General features: G+C 47.1%; 1 protein-coding gene across 1 annotated transcript in view; it reads right to left on the bottom strand.

The window, feature by feature from the left end:
- Positions 1-15,941, bottom strand: part of ASB18 (ankyrin repeat and SOCS box containing 18) — a 42,272-nt gene extending 26,331 nt beyond the window's left edge. The window contains exons 1-2 of the mRNA XM_030326017.1: positions 15,701-15,941; positions 12,005-12,272 (exon numbers count right to left, since the gene is read on the bottom strand). Coding sequence (XP_030181877.1) covers positions 12,005-12,272; positions 15,701-15,941 — 509 coding nt within the window. The remainder of the gene's footprint in view (positions 1-12,004; positions 12,273-15,700) is intronic.
- Positions 15,942-17,082: the final 1,141 nt, after the last annotated feature.

The following is a 17,082-nucleotide window of genomic DNA, read 5'->3' on the forward strand; positions in this document are numbered from 1 at the left end:
GAAGTGGAAGAGCTGGCAGGTGTATATTTAACTTTAAAAGAAATTGCCGAACATATTAGTGAAGTGATTGTATTATTATGCAAAGTACAAGAGTTCTGGCTGACCCACACTCTTGGTGAGATGCAGTATTTGTCGGTGTTTTCGACTTTAGCCACTCTGATGGGTGTGAAGCAGGAAATTTTTCCTTGTGGTTTTAAAAAAATTTTTTTTCAGTGTGTATTCATTTTTGAGAGGGAGAGAGAGAGATTGGGCAGGAGCAGGAGGGGCAGAGAGAGGGAGACACAGAATCCAAAGCAGGCTCCAGCCTCTGAGCTGTCAGCACAGAGCCTGTGACGCAGGGCTCGAACTCAGGAGCCGTGAGATCATGACCTGAGCTGAAGTTGGATGCTTAACCGACTGAGCCACCCAGGCGCCCCTCCTGGTGGTTTTAGTTTGCATTTCCCTGATGATTAGTGATGCTGAACACCTTTTTGTTTGCATCTTGGCCATTTGCATATTGTCTGATCAAGGCTTTTGCCCAGAGGGTAAAGGTTTGACTTGGCTTCCATTATTACCTCTTCTAATTCCTGACAGTGGGTTGTAGGTTTTCAAATGGGACTTGGCAAGTGATCCGAAAACTGACGAATCTACCTGAGAGGCCATCAAGGGTCAGGGAAGGGGCATAGACACCTGTAATAGAACATGTCTGGAAGGTGCTGGCTGGAGATGTGCAGGGACTTCCTGACTGTACAGGGTGTTTGAAAAGAACTTAGGTGAACAAGGGAGAGGCGATCGTTCAGCATTGGTGTCTCTTCCAACACTTGGCTTTTGGCAATTTCCACTGTGTGCCACCTTACTTGCAAAACATGGGCCCTCGATGGGACTCAGTTTCCTGGTCTGTAGATTGGGAATTCTCATGCCTTGCGGGCCTGCTGGAGGACCATCGGAAGTAAGACCGTTGAAAGTGTTCAGGAATGCGTGAAGTTCTACCAATATCAAATCACCCGATGGGGGTGGCCCCTCTATGACACCTTGCTCTTTAATATCCTTCTGATGCCTCAGACTCCTGTTGAATCAGGCCACGTTTCCTCCCCTCAATAAATCAACCACTCCTCTGGGGTGTGGAAAGAGCACACAGTTTTCCGGATTATGTATCAACACCCACGAGCCTGGCACCTTGTGCAGGTAAACCTCCCGTGGAGACATTTGGAGTTGGTGCGAGGACTTTGAACAGTTATCTCTGCTTGAAACTGGCCAGAGAGTGCCTTTCTTGCCTCGGGAAAAGTCATACTTTCTTTCTCTCTGCCTGGATTTCAGCTTGCCTCGTCTGAACTAGAAAAGCATTGTCCAATAGTTCTCTTCGGTGATTGTTAAGGAGATTAGCTGCTTCCACAGGTCTGGCGCTGGATTCTGAATGATTTTTTTTACCAAGTTAAATTAATCCAACCGGGACGAAAAAAGTAAACATGCATGCTTTTTACTGATATGCTCATGAAGGAAGGAAGTCTTCCTCACTTCCGTTTAAAGCAAGATAACTTCAGATGGGGGGGGGGGGAAGAATCAGGCTTCTACTCATCCTTTTCTCATTTTAATTATCTCAGATTTAAAAAAGAGGGTCAAGGAGAGGAGTCTGATAATAAATAGGGCGAGGCTGACAAGCAGGTTACTAACGTGAAGAGAGTAACTTTACTGGAACTTTTCTTTTTGGGAAAATCTCTTCAAAAGGCTCCTAGATTAAAGCTCTGATATCCTTTTTTGTGTGTTGAATTCTGAATTCTGAAGCTTGCTGGTTGGAAGGAAGCACAGATAATTTTTCTTTTTTAATCCCAGGAACTCAGAGACTCAAAGGTTTTAAAGTCCTGCACCCATGGTGAATTGCTGACTAAAAGGGGTTGGAGCAGAAGTGGGTCCCGAGGTGTGGAGACCATTGTCATCAAGAGTAAGAAAATGAAATGGCTCTGTATGTAGGTCAACGACCCCCTCTCTGCTGTAAGGTAAAAAAATTAAGGATGACCTAAAATCTACTATGTATAAAAAGATTCTGGAGAAGGTAGCTCTTTCTTGTCAAAGTGATAATATGTTTATACTACCTGAAGCCAGACCTCCTCGGAGTCTAACTTTAGGGGGACTCTTTAGAGCTGAAAAGCTGTGGTCGAAACCCCAAGCCCTTTCTGACATCTATTACCTTTTTATCCTTCAAGGTAGTTGGCTATGTTATTGTAGAGGTGTTCAATGGAATCCGCAAGCATTTTCCATTATAATCATTGATATCGAAGGGATTCTAAGTCAGCTGTTGCATAGTTCTGCCTGAACTTCTGGTATATTCATCACTTATCTCAAACTTTCCCCCAATAACCAGGATTTAAATAAGTCAAGACTGTCAAATTAAATCACCAGGGAGAAAGATTCATACGGAGAGACACATAGAGGCGGACGAGGGATGCAAAGAAGAGGAGGAGGAGGAGAAAGAGGAAGACAAAAGAAAAGAGGTTTAAAAAGCTCCATGTTAATACAAAGGCATTTGAAAAGTCCTTATTGAACAATGTCCTGGACCTGTATGATTTCTGAAAAACCAACTGAAGCCAGGAAATTAGTTTCTATCACACAGTGGATAAGCTGTAGCCCTAACGGTCTGCATATATCTCAGCTCTTTATAACATCCAGATGTGAACTTGTTGGCTTGTCAGAAGAGCTATTGATGGAATTCACAATATTTTGTGCTCTGAGTAGGTGTTTCTTTCTCATTTCTTAGTAAAAAGCAGTATTTTTCTGATACCGTAAAGCAGGAGGCTGGAACCTAAGGTGTGAAGCAAACTTAGTTTTTAAAACTCTTTTTATTTTTAAATTATTTTAGATTTATGGAAAGAGTTGCAAAGATAGCACAGAGAATTTCCAAATGCCTTTCACCCAGCTTTCACTAAGGTAAGCTAGAAAGTAGAGAATGCCTGCAGCTGAGGACAGAAATGGATCACAAGGTTTGAACTTACCAACATGATTGGCAAACACTGAATTTCTTGACCTCCCAAAGGGACTCTGGGCTCCCAGAGTGGGACAGAGTGAAGAGGTCCCAGGCAGAGCCCAGTGACTCTCAGAGTTAAGGAGATAGATATAGGGGTCTGGGGAGGCCAAGGCAGGTAGAGTTTGCGAGGCAGAGTACTGGGCAGGGGCTGTCTTCAGAGAGAAAGAACTTTGCAGAGCGTCCCCTTGAGTATTCAGTTGAGTAGTGATTAGTGTATGTGTGTGAGGGAACTGCTCAAGACGGGAGAAATAGCACCCCAAAAGAGAGGGAATCATACCCATGGTATGTAGAAGTTCAGGAATAGTGTCTGTTCTCAACAACCAGCGTTTAAAACCGCATATATAATGGGGCATGGTTAGATTACTAAGAAGGGTGTGGTCTCAGTAGTAGGGAAAAAATTAACTTTAGTCTTAACACTGCTCTGATCCTGCCTAACAAAACTTAAAAGCAAGACCCAAGAGGATCAAAGTGTTTCCAAGTAACTTTACATTTCAGAGTACAGATCAAAAATATTGATAGGGATAGAAAAATATCCAACACCCAATAAGATAAAGAGAAAAAACAACAACAACTCAGTCAATTAAAACTGACCCAGATGATAGAATTAGTGGACAGGAACTTTAAAATCGTTATTAAGACCATTTCCGTATGTTTGAGAAGCTAGAGAAAAGGTTGAACATATTAAGTAAAGGTGTGGAAGATACAAAAAAGACCTAAGATTGGACTTCTAAAGTTGAAAACCATAATGTCTGAGGTGAAAAATACATTAGATGGGAATAATGGCAGATCAGGTATTTTAGAACAAAAGATAAACCAATTGCAGAAGAAAAAAAATGACAGCACCAGTGAGCTGTGGAACAACTTAAAATGGTGTCATATACGTGTAAATGGAGTCCCTGAAAGAGAGGAGGGGATCATACAGAAGAAATGTGAGGAAATAACTACCAAAAATTTTCCAAATATGATGAAAATTATAAGCCCTCAGGTCCAAGAAACTCAAGGAATCTCAAGGACAAGAAACATGAACAAACTACATCAAAATACATTATTACCAAACTGCTTATAATCAGTGATAAGGAGAAAAATTTTAAGCTGGGAAAAGGACATTATTACAAAAGAACAAGAATAAAGAAGACAGAAGACTTTTCACTAAAAAATGTTAAGTTGAAAGACAGTGGAGCTATGTGTTTAAAACACTGAAAGAAAAAAAAAAAACCCTGTCAACCCAGAATTCTCTACCTAAAAAAGCACTTTTCAAACAGGTGAAATAAAGACTTTTTCAAACACACAGACACTGAAAGGATTCATCACTATAAGAAATGTTGAAGAAAGTCCTTCAAGCAGAAGGAAAATGATACTAGGTGAAATTTTTGATCTCTACAAAGAGATGAAGGAAACTGGAAATAAGAACTACCTGGGTAAACATACAAACTTTTTTTCTTATTCTTTCAATATATTTAAAAGAGTATGGGCTATTAGAACAAGACAAAATTTATTGCAGGAATTGTATGTAGAAGTAAAATATGTGATACCATTAACACAAAGGCTAGGAGGAGAGAAATGGAAGTATGCTGTTGTACTCTATATGAAATAGTATAGTTAATACTTGAGAGCAGGCGGATATAGATGTATACACTATAAACCCCAAAGCAACCACTAAAATAACACAACAAAATTTTTATAGAATAAGTCAAAAAAGGAGACTAATGGAATCATAAAAATTCCTTAATTAATACAGAAGAAGGTAGAAAAAAGAAGATACAGTAAACAAAGAATGGATTGAAAAAAATAGCAAGATGTTTGATTTGAACCTAGCCATATCAAAATCACATTAAGTGTAAATGATGTAAACATCCAATTAAAAGGCAGACTATCAGATTGGATTTTATTTTTTTTTTTAATTTTTTTTCAACGTTTATTTATTTTTTGGGACAGAGAGAGACAGAGCATGAACGGGGGAGGGGCAGAGAGAGAGAGAGACACAGAATCGGAAACAGGCTCCAGGTTCTGAGCCATCAGCCCAGAGCCTGACGCGGGGCTCGAACTCACGGACCGCGAGATCATGACCTGGCTGAAGTCGGACGCTTAACCGATTGCGCCACCCAGGCGCCCCTCAGATTGGATTTTAAAAAAAGATCCAATTACAGGCTGCCAACAAGAAATCTACTTTAAAAATAAAGGCAAAAACTGAGGTTGGCCTTCAATCATTTGTCAGCAAGAAACTGAGACCTTCAGTCCACAGTCCCTGAGGAGCTGAATTCTGCTGATGAGTTTGGCAGCAGATTCTTTCCCAGTTGATCCTTCATATGAAACCCTGGCCCTTGTTGACATCTTGATTGCAGTCTTGTGAGTGACTCTGAAGTAGAAAACCTAGCTAAGCAATTTCCAAACTTTCACCCACAGAAACTTTGAGATAAGAAATGCGTGTTGTTTTAAGTCTCTAAGTTTATGGTGATTTTTTATGCAGCAATAGATAACTCATGTAGATGGAAAAATATATACTATGATAACACCATTCGAGAGAAATCTATATTAACATCAACTAGATATATTAATAGGGGACTTAGTAGATTTTAGAGCAAAGAATAAAACCAGAGATAAAGATATCTTTTCATAATGATAGAGGTCAGTTCTACATAATAATGCTAAACATCTGTGTACTTAATAACAAGGCTTCAAAATATTTGAGGCAAGAACTGATAGAACTATAGAGAGAAATAGACAAAATGATTATAGTCAGAGATTTCAACACTTCTCTTTCAATAACTTGTAAGACAAGTAGGCAGAAAACAGAAAGGTATAGAAGTCTTAAATGACAGTGCTAGGCATCTTGACTCATTTGGCATATACAGAACACTCCTCTCACACCCCTCTCAATAACTGTGGAATACAAATTCCTGTCTAGTGTACATGGAACATTTGCAAAGACAGAATATATTTTGGATAATAAAAGAAGACTCAAATTGAAAAGGAGTAAAGAGATACAAAGTAAGTTCTCCTACCACATGGAAATAAAATTAGAAATCAATACTAGAAAGATATCTGGAAAATACCCAAGTATTTGAAAACTAAATAACGCACTTCTATATAACTATGGTTCAAAGAAAAAAATCCAAAGACAAATTAGAAAGAATTTAAAATAGATTGAAAATGAAAATATAACATTAGCATTGCAGGATTTAGCTAAAGTAATACACAGAGGGACATGTACAACACCAAAAGCAAGCCTATATTAGAAAATAAAAAAAAAATCAAATCAATGACATTAGTTTCTATCTTCAGAAACTGGAAGAAGAGCAAATGAAACTCAAGGTAATCAAAGAAGGAAATATAATAAAGACCATAGTGGAAGTTAGTGAAATAGAAAACAGTAAACAAACAAACAAAAAAATCAATGAAATAAAAAACAAGACTGATCAGGGAAGAAAATAAAAGAAACAATATAATGAATTCCAATATCATGAATGAGAGTGGTGATAATACTATAGCTTTTAAAGATTAAGGGGCACCTGGGTGGCTCAGTTGGTTAACCATCCGACTTCGGCTCAGGTCATGATCTCGCAGTTTGGGAGTTCGAGCCCCACGTCGGGCTCTGTGCTGACAGCTCAGGGCCTGGAGCCCATTTCAGATTCTGTGTCTCCCTCTCTCTCTGACCCTCTCCCGTCATGCTGTCTCTCCCTGTCTCAAAAATAAGTAAACGTTAAAAAAAATTAAAAAAAAAATTAAAAGGATAATAAAGAACAACTTATGCCAATAAATTCAACAACATAGATGAAAGAGATAAATTTCTTGAAAGATACAAGCTATCAAAGCTCACCCAAGAAGAAATATTTTCAGTAGTACAACAGCTATTAAAGAAATTGAATTAATAGTTAAAAACCTTCTCATAAAGAAAACTCCAGGCCCAGATTGCTTCATTGATGAATGCTACCAAATATATTTTTAATTTTTTTTTAGAGAGGGAGTGTGTGAGTAGGGGTGGGGGAGGGGGAGTGAGAGAGAGAGAGAGAGAGAGAGAGAGAGAATTCTAAGCAGGCTCCATGTTGAGCATGGAGCCCAATATGGGGCTCAATCCCATGACCTTGGGTTCATGACCCAAGGTGAAATCAAGAGTCAGATGCTCAACCGACTGAACCACCCAGGTGTCCCACTACCAAACATTTAAGAAAGAAATAATGACAATTTTATACCAGCTCTTCAAGAAAATGGTTGAGGAAGAGACACTTTCCAACTCATTTTTGAAGCCAGTGTCACTCTGATATGAAGACCAGATAAAGACATTACAAGAAAAGAAAATTACAGACCAATATCTCTCATGAACATAGATACAGATTAAAATTTTTCCAGCTAATCAGACCCAATAATTTATTAAAATGGATAATATTCATGATCAAGTGTAGTTTATCTCAAGATGGCGAGGTTGGTTTAACATTTGAAAAACAATCAATATAAATCATTATACTAACAGACTAGAAAACACACTGTATGATCATGTCTAAATATGCAGAAAAGGTATTTGAGAAAATTCGATATCCATTAATAATAAAAACTCTCAGCAAGCTAGAAATAGAGGGGAGCTCTCTCAATCTGAAAAAGTTCATCTACAAAAATCCAATGTCTAATCTCTTACTTAATGGTGAAAGACTTAGGCTCTCCTCTAAGATCAGGAACAAGAAAAGTTGTCTGCTGTTACTACTTCTCTTCATCATTGCCCTGGAGATACTAGCCAGTGCAATAAGGCAGGATAAAGAATAAAGTGCATCAGCTGAAGAAGTAAAGCTATGTTTATTCAAAGATCACACAGCTGCCTGCATAGAAATCTTACGGAACTTACAATGAGTTATGAGAACAATTAGTGAGCTTAACAGGGTTGCAAGATACAAGATCAATATGGACAAATAAATTATTAATTTTATATAATAGCTACACATGATCAAAAATTTACAGTAAAAAATACCATTTACCAAGCACCAAAAATAAATATTTAGGGAGAAATCTGACAAATATGTGCCAGCCCTGTACACTGAAAAGTAAAACACACAGCAGAGAGAATTAAAGACCTAAAGGAACGGAGACATTTCTTGTGTTTATTATGTCCATTCTCCCCAAATCTATAGATTGATCTATGGGTCAACTGGGGAGATTCAAGGTTGATTCTGACCCCAGTCAGAACCCTGCAGCTTTTTTTAAAAAAAATAGAAATTGACAAAATGGTTTTCAAACTTACATGGAAATGCAAAGGAACTAGAATAGCCAAAACATCTTTGACAAAGAACGACACCCGAGAACCTACACTACCTGACTTCGAGGTTTCTTATAGAGCTCTAGTATTCAATACAATGTGGTACTGATGTCAAAATTGACAAACAGGCCAATAAAATAGAAGACAAATATAGAGGAATGGCTCTACCACAGAGCTCTGGTAACCTTGTGTGTATCCACACAGGCTGTGCAAGCAAAGGTCTTGAACCCCTGCTGATCTAAGTCTTGGCAGGAGTTGTCCTTCTTGGTGTGTGGGACGAGGCATTGGCACCATTGGCCAATCCTCTTTTCACGGTGTACATAAGTGATAAATGGTCTGAACTTAAGAGTGGCTCTTTACCAGTTGAATCAGTCAGGCTTTGTCCTGTGTGTACACTTAAGAAGAGAGTCCAGAAATAAACCCATGCACATGTAGTCAGTTGATTTTAGACAAAAGTGCAAAGGCAATTCAGGGCAGAAAGGAAAGACCCTTTGACAAATGGTGCCGGGACACTCGGACATGTGCATGCAAAGAAGAAAGCTTCGATCTATACCTCACACCATATGCAGAAATTAACAAAAAAATGGGTCACAGACTTAAATGCAAAATGTAAAATTATTAAATTTGTAGAGGAAAATTTAGGAGGAAATGTTTGTGACTCTGGGTTAGGCAAAGACTTTTTTTTTTTTTTTAAAGATATTATAACCCAAGGTAATTTCTAAAGAAAAAAAATTGACAAGCTGATTCCACCAAAATTAAGAATTGCTATTCTTTAAAAGGCATTTAAAAATGTTTATTTATGTTTGTGTGTGTGTGTGTGTGTGTGTGAGAGAGAGAGAGAGAGAGAGAGAGAGAGAGAGAGAGAATCCCAAGCAGGCTCCATGCTCAGTGTGGAGCCTGAGGTGGGGGTTTAATCTCAGGACTGTGAGATCATGACTTGAACTGAAATTGAGAAGATGCTTAACCCACTGAGCCACCCAGGTGCCCCTAAAAGGCATTTATTTTCCTAAAAGGCATTTTTAAGAGAAGACAATACAACCCATAGGTTGGGAGATAATATTTTCAAATTATATGTCTGATGAGGGGCTTGTATTCAGAATATATAAAGGAATCTCAGATTTTAAGAAAACAACCCAATGTAAAAAAAAAAAAAAAAAAGGGGAGGGGGACACAAGATTTGAACAGGCACTTCACTGAAGAAGACCGATGGATGTCAAATAGGTACATGAAAAGATGCTCAACATCATTTGTCGTTAGGGAATTGCAACTCAAAACTACAACAGGATATTTCTACATACCTATTAGAAGGTCTACAGTTAAAGAGTTTCCATAAGCAACCACTACCGAGGATGTGAAACAACGAGAACATTCGTACCCTGCTGGTGGGAGTGCAACTTGGCAAACCACTTTGGAAAGTTTGGCAGTTTCTTAAAAGGTTGTCTTTCAATCGCATACAAGCCAGCCATTCCACCCCTAGGCACACGTCCAGGAGAAATGGAAGCAGACACCCGTACAGAGGCTAGTACACAAATGTTCATAGCAGCTTTATTGGTAATAGCCCCAGACTGGAAACCATCAAGTGTCTTTCAACACACGAACGGATAAACACATTGTGGCAGTCCCATACCGGGGAATACCACTCAGCAATGGAAAGGAGTGAATTAGGGATCCACGGCACAATATGCTGAATCTCAAAGAAATCGCGTTGCATGAAAGGAGCCAGACAAAATGTAAAACACTGGCAAATTCAGACTGAATTATAGGGCTAGAAAAGCAGATTAGTGGGATAATAATGGAGGAGGGGAGGGGGGATAACAGTGGGGCAGGGAAACGTCTGACGGTGATGGGTGTGCTCTCTCCCTTGATTGTGGGGATGATCTCGTGAATGCATATTGTCGTGGATGCATAGGTCCAGATTTATCAAATTGCGCACTTAAAACAGGCGCAATTTACTGTATGCCAATGACACCTGAGGAGAGCTGCTTTAAAAAGTCTATGTTTAGGGGGTGCCTGGGTGGCTCAGGGGGTCAAGCATGGGACCCTTGATCTGGGCTCAGGTCACGATCTCACGGTTGGTGAGATCGAGTCCCCGGTAGGGCTCTGCCTCTGGCTGTGCTGAACCAGCTTGGGATTCTCTCTCTCCCTCTCTCTCGGCCCCTCCCCCGCTCCTGCAGGTGCGCGCTCTCTCTCTCTACGTAAATAAACTGTAAAAGGACATATACGTATAGTTAGCATATTTTTTCCTTCAGGCACCCTCAGGTGGTTCTCACGTCTTTCTCAGTCCCTGCTCTCATCTCGAGTGACACTGGTCGCTGGTGGCCCCGCCTGGGTCACCGAGAGCCCAGCGGCCCCGCCTGCTCTCGAGACGGTGGTTTTGTTTAATCCCCACCACCGTGATAGAAAATCGCAACCCCGAGGGCAGGGACCAGACCATTTTGACTGACGGAGTGTCACGACGAGCAAACGCAAGCCGCCTGCCTCTCCCGGGACTCTGCGGGCCCCGCGGGGACAGACACCCCGCAAGGGGAGCCGCGGGGGTCGGCCGGCAGCTGCAGAACTCCCCGAACCCCGGGCCCTGGGCAGGCGCCCGAAAACGCGGGGCGCAGCTCGGCTTCCTGTGGGACTCCGAGGCCCCGCCCGAGGAGCTAACCATTTATGTCACACTGTGACAATTATTCTGCATAAAATTATCATTAAAAACCCTAATTTTTCAGCCTCCAACGCCGCCAGTGGCCTTTTAGCATTCGTCAGCGCCGGCGTCTGCAGGCCTGTGATCACCCCGCTCATTACCTCGGTGCGGCGCCTCCCGCCTCGCGCTCGCAATCAAGCGCTAATTACACCCGCCCGGGGGCCGGGGGGCCGGGGGAGCCGGGGTCCGGGGTCCGGGGCTGCGAACTGGGGGCCGGGGGAGCCGGGGGAGCCGGGGTCCGGGGCTGCGAACTGGGGTCCGGGAGGCCGGGGGAGCCGGGGTCCGGGGTCCGGGGCTGCGAACTGGGGGCCGGGAGGCCGGGGGAGCCGGGGTCCGGGGTCCGGGGCTGCGAACTGGGGGCCGGGGGGCCGGGGGAGCCGGGGTCCGGGGCTGCGAACTGGGGCCCGAGGCTCCGGGGGAGTCGGGGTCCGGGGCTGCGAACTGGGGGCCGGGGGGCCAGGGGAGCCGGGGTCCAGGGCTGCGAACTGGGGGCCGGGGGTCTGGGCCGCAAGAAGGATCCAGTACTCTGCCGGGAGCGGTGGGGTCTGGGTCTGGGGTCCTAGGGGCTCCGGGTGTGAGTCGCGACGCAGGGGCTGGGGTAGGCGCTCAGGTCGATCCGGGGTCCCGGGCCCGGGGATCAGAGGCTTAGGGTCTGGGGCTGACGGTGGGGGCCGGGGTCTGGGGCGGGTGGTGGGGAGTGGGGACCGAGGGCGGGTCGCGGTCCGGGGTCAGGGCGGGGGACCAGGTGGAGCAGGCCGTGACGGACCGCGGGGACCCCGGAGGTGGCAGGGGCCGGGGCGCGAGTCTGGGTGCGGTGAGGGCGCGAGGTGTGTCCCGGATTCTGGGACACAGGACGAGGCTGGGTTCAGGGTCCAGGGACCAGGCCGGGGACCCGTTGGGTCCTGAGGATCCGCGCAGGCCTTGGGGATCGGGGGCGGGACCAGGGGCGGAGGCCGCGGGGTCTGGGGCGGAGCCTGGAGGCGGGGCCAGGGGCAGAGGGCGTGGCCGGCCTCTGGAGCCTTGGCCCCGGATGGGGTCAGGGTCTGTGGCCCCCGCCCGGGCCGCGTGTCCTTACCTGAGCGAGGCGGCGGTTCGGCAGAGGTGCAGGGGCGCCAGGCCCTCGGCGCTGAGCAGGTCGGGGTCGGCGCCGTGCTGCAGCAGCAGCTGGGCGCAGGCCGTGTGGTCCCCCAGGCAGGCCTCGTGCAGGGCTCCCTGGCCACCGGGGCTGGCGTCGGGGTCCGCGCCGCGGCTGAGCAGGTGGCGCACGCAGGCCGTGTGGCCGCGGGCCGCAGCGAGGCACAGAGGCGTGGTGAGCTCACGCTTGTACTCCAGGGTCCAGAGGCCTGGGGGAGAGGAGAGGTACAGTGAGTGGGGGACCGGTGGGGGGCCGTGTCCCTTAAGGCCCAGCTAGCGTGAAACCATCTCTTAGAAGTAGCTACCGGGTGGACACGTAGGTACATAAAGAAAGATAGACGATATAGAGGTATGTATTGGGACCAAGAACGCCAGTGAGTTCCAGCTAGAGGCACAGATCTAGCTAGGCGCACAGAGAGAGAAGAGAAGACAAGACAAGAGAAGAGGAGAAGAGGAGAAGGGCCATCTCCCACCCTAGGGTGACAGGTGCAAAGACAAAGGCAGAGGGGCAGAGAGAGATCTCCAGGAAAACTGAAGTGTAGGAAGTGGGGAGGAGAGTCTCAGAGGCCCAGGAGAGGGAGATGAAGACCCAGGAGGGAGAAAAGGAATAAAAAGAAGGTTAATAGGGGCCAAAACCGAGCCGGAGGGAGTGGACCGTATTGAGAAGCAAGAGGGGTCTTGCCAAATAGGGGGGCGACTGAGGACGAGGCGAGGAATTGAGGAATGGAGAGCCGGCCAAGTAGGTGGATGGTGGGAGAACGTAAGCCAGGAATTCACATTTCCCAGGCTCTGAATTAGGGACAGCCTGAGGGAGGAAAGTGAGCTGTGGATTTTTCTGGAATCCAGCTCTCTCTCGTTGAACCCCAAACTTATCCCTTTATCATTAGCGGGAGAAGACAGTCGGCGAAACAAACTGACCCCCTGCACCAAGGTTGCTCAAGGAAAGGCCTTAGAAAGTTTAGTCCTCTTGGAAGCCACTGGGTTTCAGAAGCTCCCTTTGATGTGGTGTCCACATTCAGCACAATTCTGGTTTGTTTCTTTGCGCTTTTTAGGGTTGTGTGTGTGCGTGTGCGCGTGTGTGTATAGGGTTGCTCTTTCTTGACGGATGAATGGAGCAGGTGCTACACATTGTACTTCTCTGAAAACTTTGGGCTTTCAAAAGGCCCATGGAAGGTTGTTAGCGGCCAGGAGCGCTTGTGGAAATGGGGGAAGCAGTCCCTGGTGAATACACTTCAAGGGACAGGATTTCACATGGCAGGAATGCCTTCTGATAATGATGGAAGAATCGATACCATGGCTGTAATGAGCTGCAGAGGAGACCCTTTTCACAGGCCACCTCCTTCCTGGGACCCATGCTGAGCAGGTTTTGAAAGACCACTCATAATTACCTACCTGCTTGTGGTGCAGGGTTCCAGCCTGCCCTGTGTCCCCGAGGCCCAGCCCGAAGGTTGTTGCACACTTAGGTGGGGGATGTGCCTGTCATCCCGGCAGTGGAAGGTGGTGGCCAGCTGGGCCCTGGCATGTGGGCCCGCACGGGTTTGGTCTGCCCTTCCCAGTGAAGACCGGGCGTGATTTGGAGGGGGATAGATGCATATGGTCCCTGATGGTAACGGTGGTCTACGTTCTTGCTCCTGGTTCTGGCTGGACTCGTTTTCCTGAGCTAGGAAGTCTACTTCCTGGGCTAGGGAGGGCAAGGAAGGGGGGGAGCACCCAGACTCCATTCTCTGGGGCACACCAAGTTCCCAGCCCAACTCCACCCACCCCATAGCTCCCTTCACCCACCCCTGGATTCCTGAGTCTTCCCAAGGACTGAAGGAAGGAGTCTGGGCTGGGCGTTGAGCTCAGCCGGAGCTTGAGGCCAGCACCTCCGTCCGGGTCCTGGGAGATGGTGGTAGGCTTCCACTTTCTTGAAGGTCTTCAAGAAAACCCGAGTTCTGAGGCAGCTGTGTGGACCACAGAGCCCGAATCAGCTGCCTGTATCGCCCACTCCCCGGTCCTGGTTCCGCCACCGGGAGGAACGTGGACACAGGCTTCTCCCCACGTGGCACATCCCTCCAAACGTCAGCTCCTCATGCCAACGCTGTCCTTGGACTGCGACTGGCATTCCGTCCTGGGTGCACCGAGGTACTGGGGGGCTGGCCCTGTGAACCTGCTGGTGTACTTCCGTCCCCATGACTCCCTTCAGGGGGGGCTGGGATTGGCCACCAGGAAGTTCTCATGGGGGAGAGGGTGCTGTTCGCAAGCCGTGTTTGGTCATTTCTGCCACGTGGTCAGCTGCAAGGAGCGTCGAGTGGCTGAGCCCAGGGAGCACGGACAGTCGCAGCCCTGAGTGCCACCCACCCTCTCTTCCCGGTCCGCATGGAGGCCGTAGGCCAGCACTGGCACTCAGGGCTGCCCCATCCACGGTGACAGCTCACCGCCTTCTCCGTCAGCCTGCCCTAACTTTCTGTTGTGTGGGCGTGCCACACCATAGAAACCCAGCAGAACTCAGAGGTGGAAAGATTAAGGCAGAAAAAAGGAAGAAGCCTTTGGATTCAGACCATGGGTTAAAGTCAACACTTCTTTGAAACTGCAACGTTTGAGTGTGGTTGAGTGTGTCCAGGGCTGGGTGGTACGTAATTTAAAAAATTAGCATTAATCGAGCATTCAATAATTCACCGAGCCCTCCCCGACCCCGTAAGTAGACTTCCTAGCTCAGGAGGACGAGTATAGCCCTTTGGCCGTGTTTTGGGTTTATTTCCCTCTCCCTGTGTGGGGTATAAACAAGACGGTGTCCGTTCTTTGGAAACTGACCTTCCGCATTCTTTGCCTGCCGGAGCCCACAGGTCAGACACATGGGACACGGGACGCTGGCCGTCGGCCCACTGACCGCAGCGTCTCAAATCCTTAGTCTGGCAGAACTGTTGTGCCAACGCGTGAACCCTCGTGGTAAATGTGTTGCATCTGGACCCCCTGGGAAAAGGGTGCCCTGTGCGGAGTGCCAGCCAAGAAGGCCCTGGCAACAGCCTGGTGGTCAGGAAGTCTCACCATCCCGAGTGGGGTAAAGGGGTGTCTTTCTCCTTGGGGGGGGTCTCAGCACATAGCAGTGTTCAGGCTACAAGAATGCGGTCAGACATACGACTTAGGGACCTCTGATTTCTTCCCCTCCCTCCCCCGTTCTCCGGCTCCCTTGGGTTCCGGGCGGAGCACCTGCTAAGGGCTCTCCCTCTGCTGATGCTGGCTGTGCCCCAGCCACCCTGCTGTAGCTGTGGTGCTCACAGGTTCCTAGAAGGCCCTCAAGCCGAGCTACATGCCAGGGGACAGCTCCGGGAGCACTCGGACGCGAGGCGTTCCTTCTCCGTCTCCTGCCTCCCCGGATTCCAGGTGCAGGCACTGGTAGGCGAGCACCCAAACCGATGCCCTCTTTGAAAGACAAGAGACGCTTCCAGCATCAGATGGGCACTTCTTACCATCCTTTTGGCCTTTCTAATTTGATTTCTCGCATCTCAGAAACCAGATTTCACTTATAAGCATCCTTTGCTCGAGTGTGTGAAATGTGGCGGCCTCGTGAGCGGTCTACACCCTGGACTTACATGTCCAGCGGAGTGTTAGTGGCTCCTGAAAAGCAACTAGCCGAGCTTTAAAGGAAGAGGGGTACCTGACAGTCCAAACGTGGCTGGGGATTTCACCTGCCACTCCATCTCATCCTTCTTGATCTCGAACACCACATTGGCATCCTGGAAGAACTCGTTCATGAGCAGCTCAAGACGGCCCAGGTCTCCCGTGACCAAGGCAGCATGGTACTCGAGCACTGGGGACCCGGCTCTAGCTTGAAGCTCTTTCTCCATCTTCTGAAAGATGTGAAGCTCTCCCCTAACCGGCTCTGGCCATCTCTCCATTGCCAGGCTGCTGATTTCAGAAGAGTTCTTCGGGAAGGGGAAAGATGGTCCTATGGAGTGTGAGCTATTTCTATTGTCATTACTCAATTGTTATCCAGTTGGGGCTCGGTGGCGGTGTATTTATAACTCCTGCGGCTCCGCTGTGATCATGGTTACTTGATATGATCAGCATCGTGTGACCACTCGGATGCCAGTGTGCTCAGCCACCGCCTTGTGGTTATATAGATTCAACTCCCGGAGAGCGACACATCCATTTATCTCCAAGACAGCTCTGCACCCAAGGGCGGACACCCTCAAGTGGGCGGGGCTTCTCTCTCCTGCTCTATAGGATGTCTTCTTCCTTTTGACCTATCACTTTCTCTGCTGCTGTGAACAAGGGTGGGTGGATGTGTGCCCCGAGGGCTGTGTCAGCCCTGAGCACGTTTGAAGGAGGCCCAGCTGGACGCTACAAATGACTAGGCTCTAGGCAAGCGTCCCTGCGTGGGAGGCTTCATAGGGCACACCAGAGATTCCCAGAGCATCATCTGGGGTCCCTGGTGGCCTGCGAGTCTCTTCCAGTTGTTCAGGACTGACCCCCTTGCCGCAGACGGGAAATGCCACAGTTTCTGGTTTTTAAATGAACGGTAATAGCTTTTTGTTAGTAGCTTCGTGATTACTCGTTGAAGTTTAGTGAAGGGCTTTGTTTTCTCGCCTAAAAATTAATGAAATCATTTTTTCTTATAATGTAGGTGAGACGCAGTTCTTATATCTTTTTTTTTTTCTTACTCTTGTTTTTCTCCTCCTACTAGGAAGTTAGAATGGGCCACTGTCGTTGAGTGGTACCATCCTTCGCCATCACTGTGTGAGTTGTAATAAAACCCTGTGACCAGAGGCTCGAGGGAGGACGGAAGCTCAGGAGGGTGCTGTCCGGATGGGCAAAGCGGAAGCGGTGGGACACATGCCCAGGACAGTTACACACACAGGGGTCCCGAGGGAGGGGTAATAACAGCAGCCACCATCCAGTGGGCCCAGCGTTGGACACACACCCGTGGGGTCGAGTCGCTGCGTGGATCCTGCAGCTGTAAACACCACAGAGACAACAGGACTTCTTTCGTACTGTTTTCCGCAGTGGTTGTACCAATTAGCCTTCCTACCAACAGCG

This window comes from Lynx canadensis, chromosome C1 (genome assembly GCF_007474595.2).
Source record: "Lynx canadensis isolate LIC74 chromosome C1, mLynCan4.pri.v2, whole genome shotgun sequence".
NCBI classification, from domain to species: Eukaryota; Metazoa; Chordata; class Mammalia; order Carnivora; family Felidae; genus Lynx; species Lynx canadensis.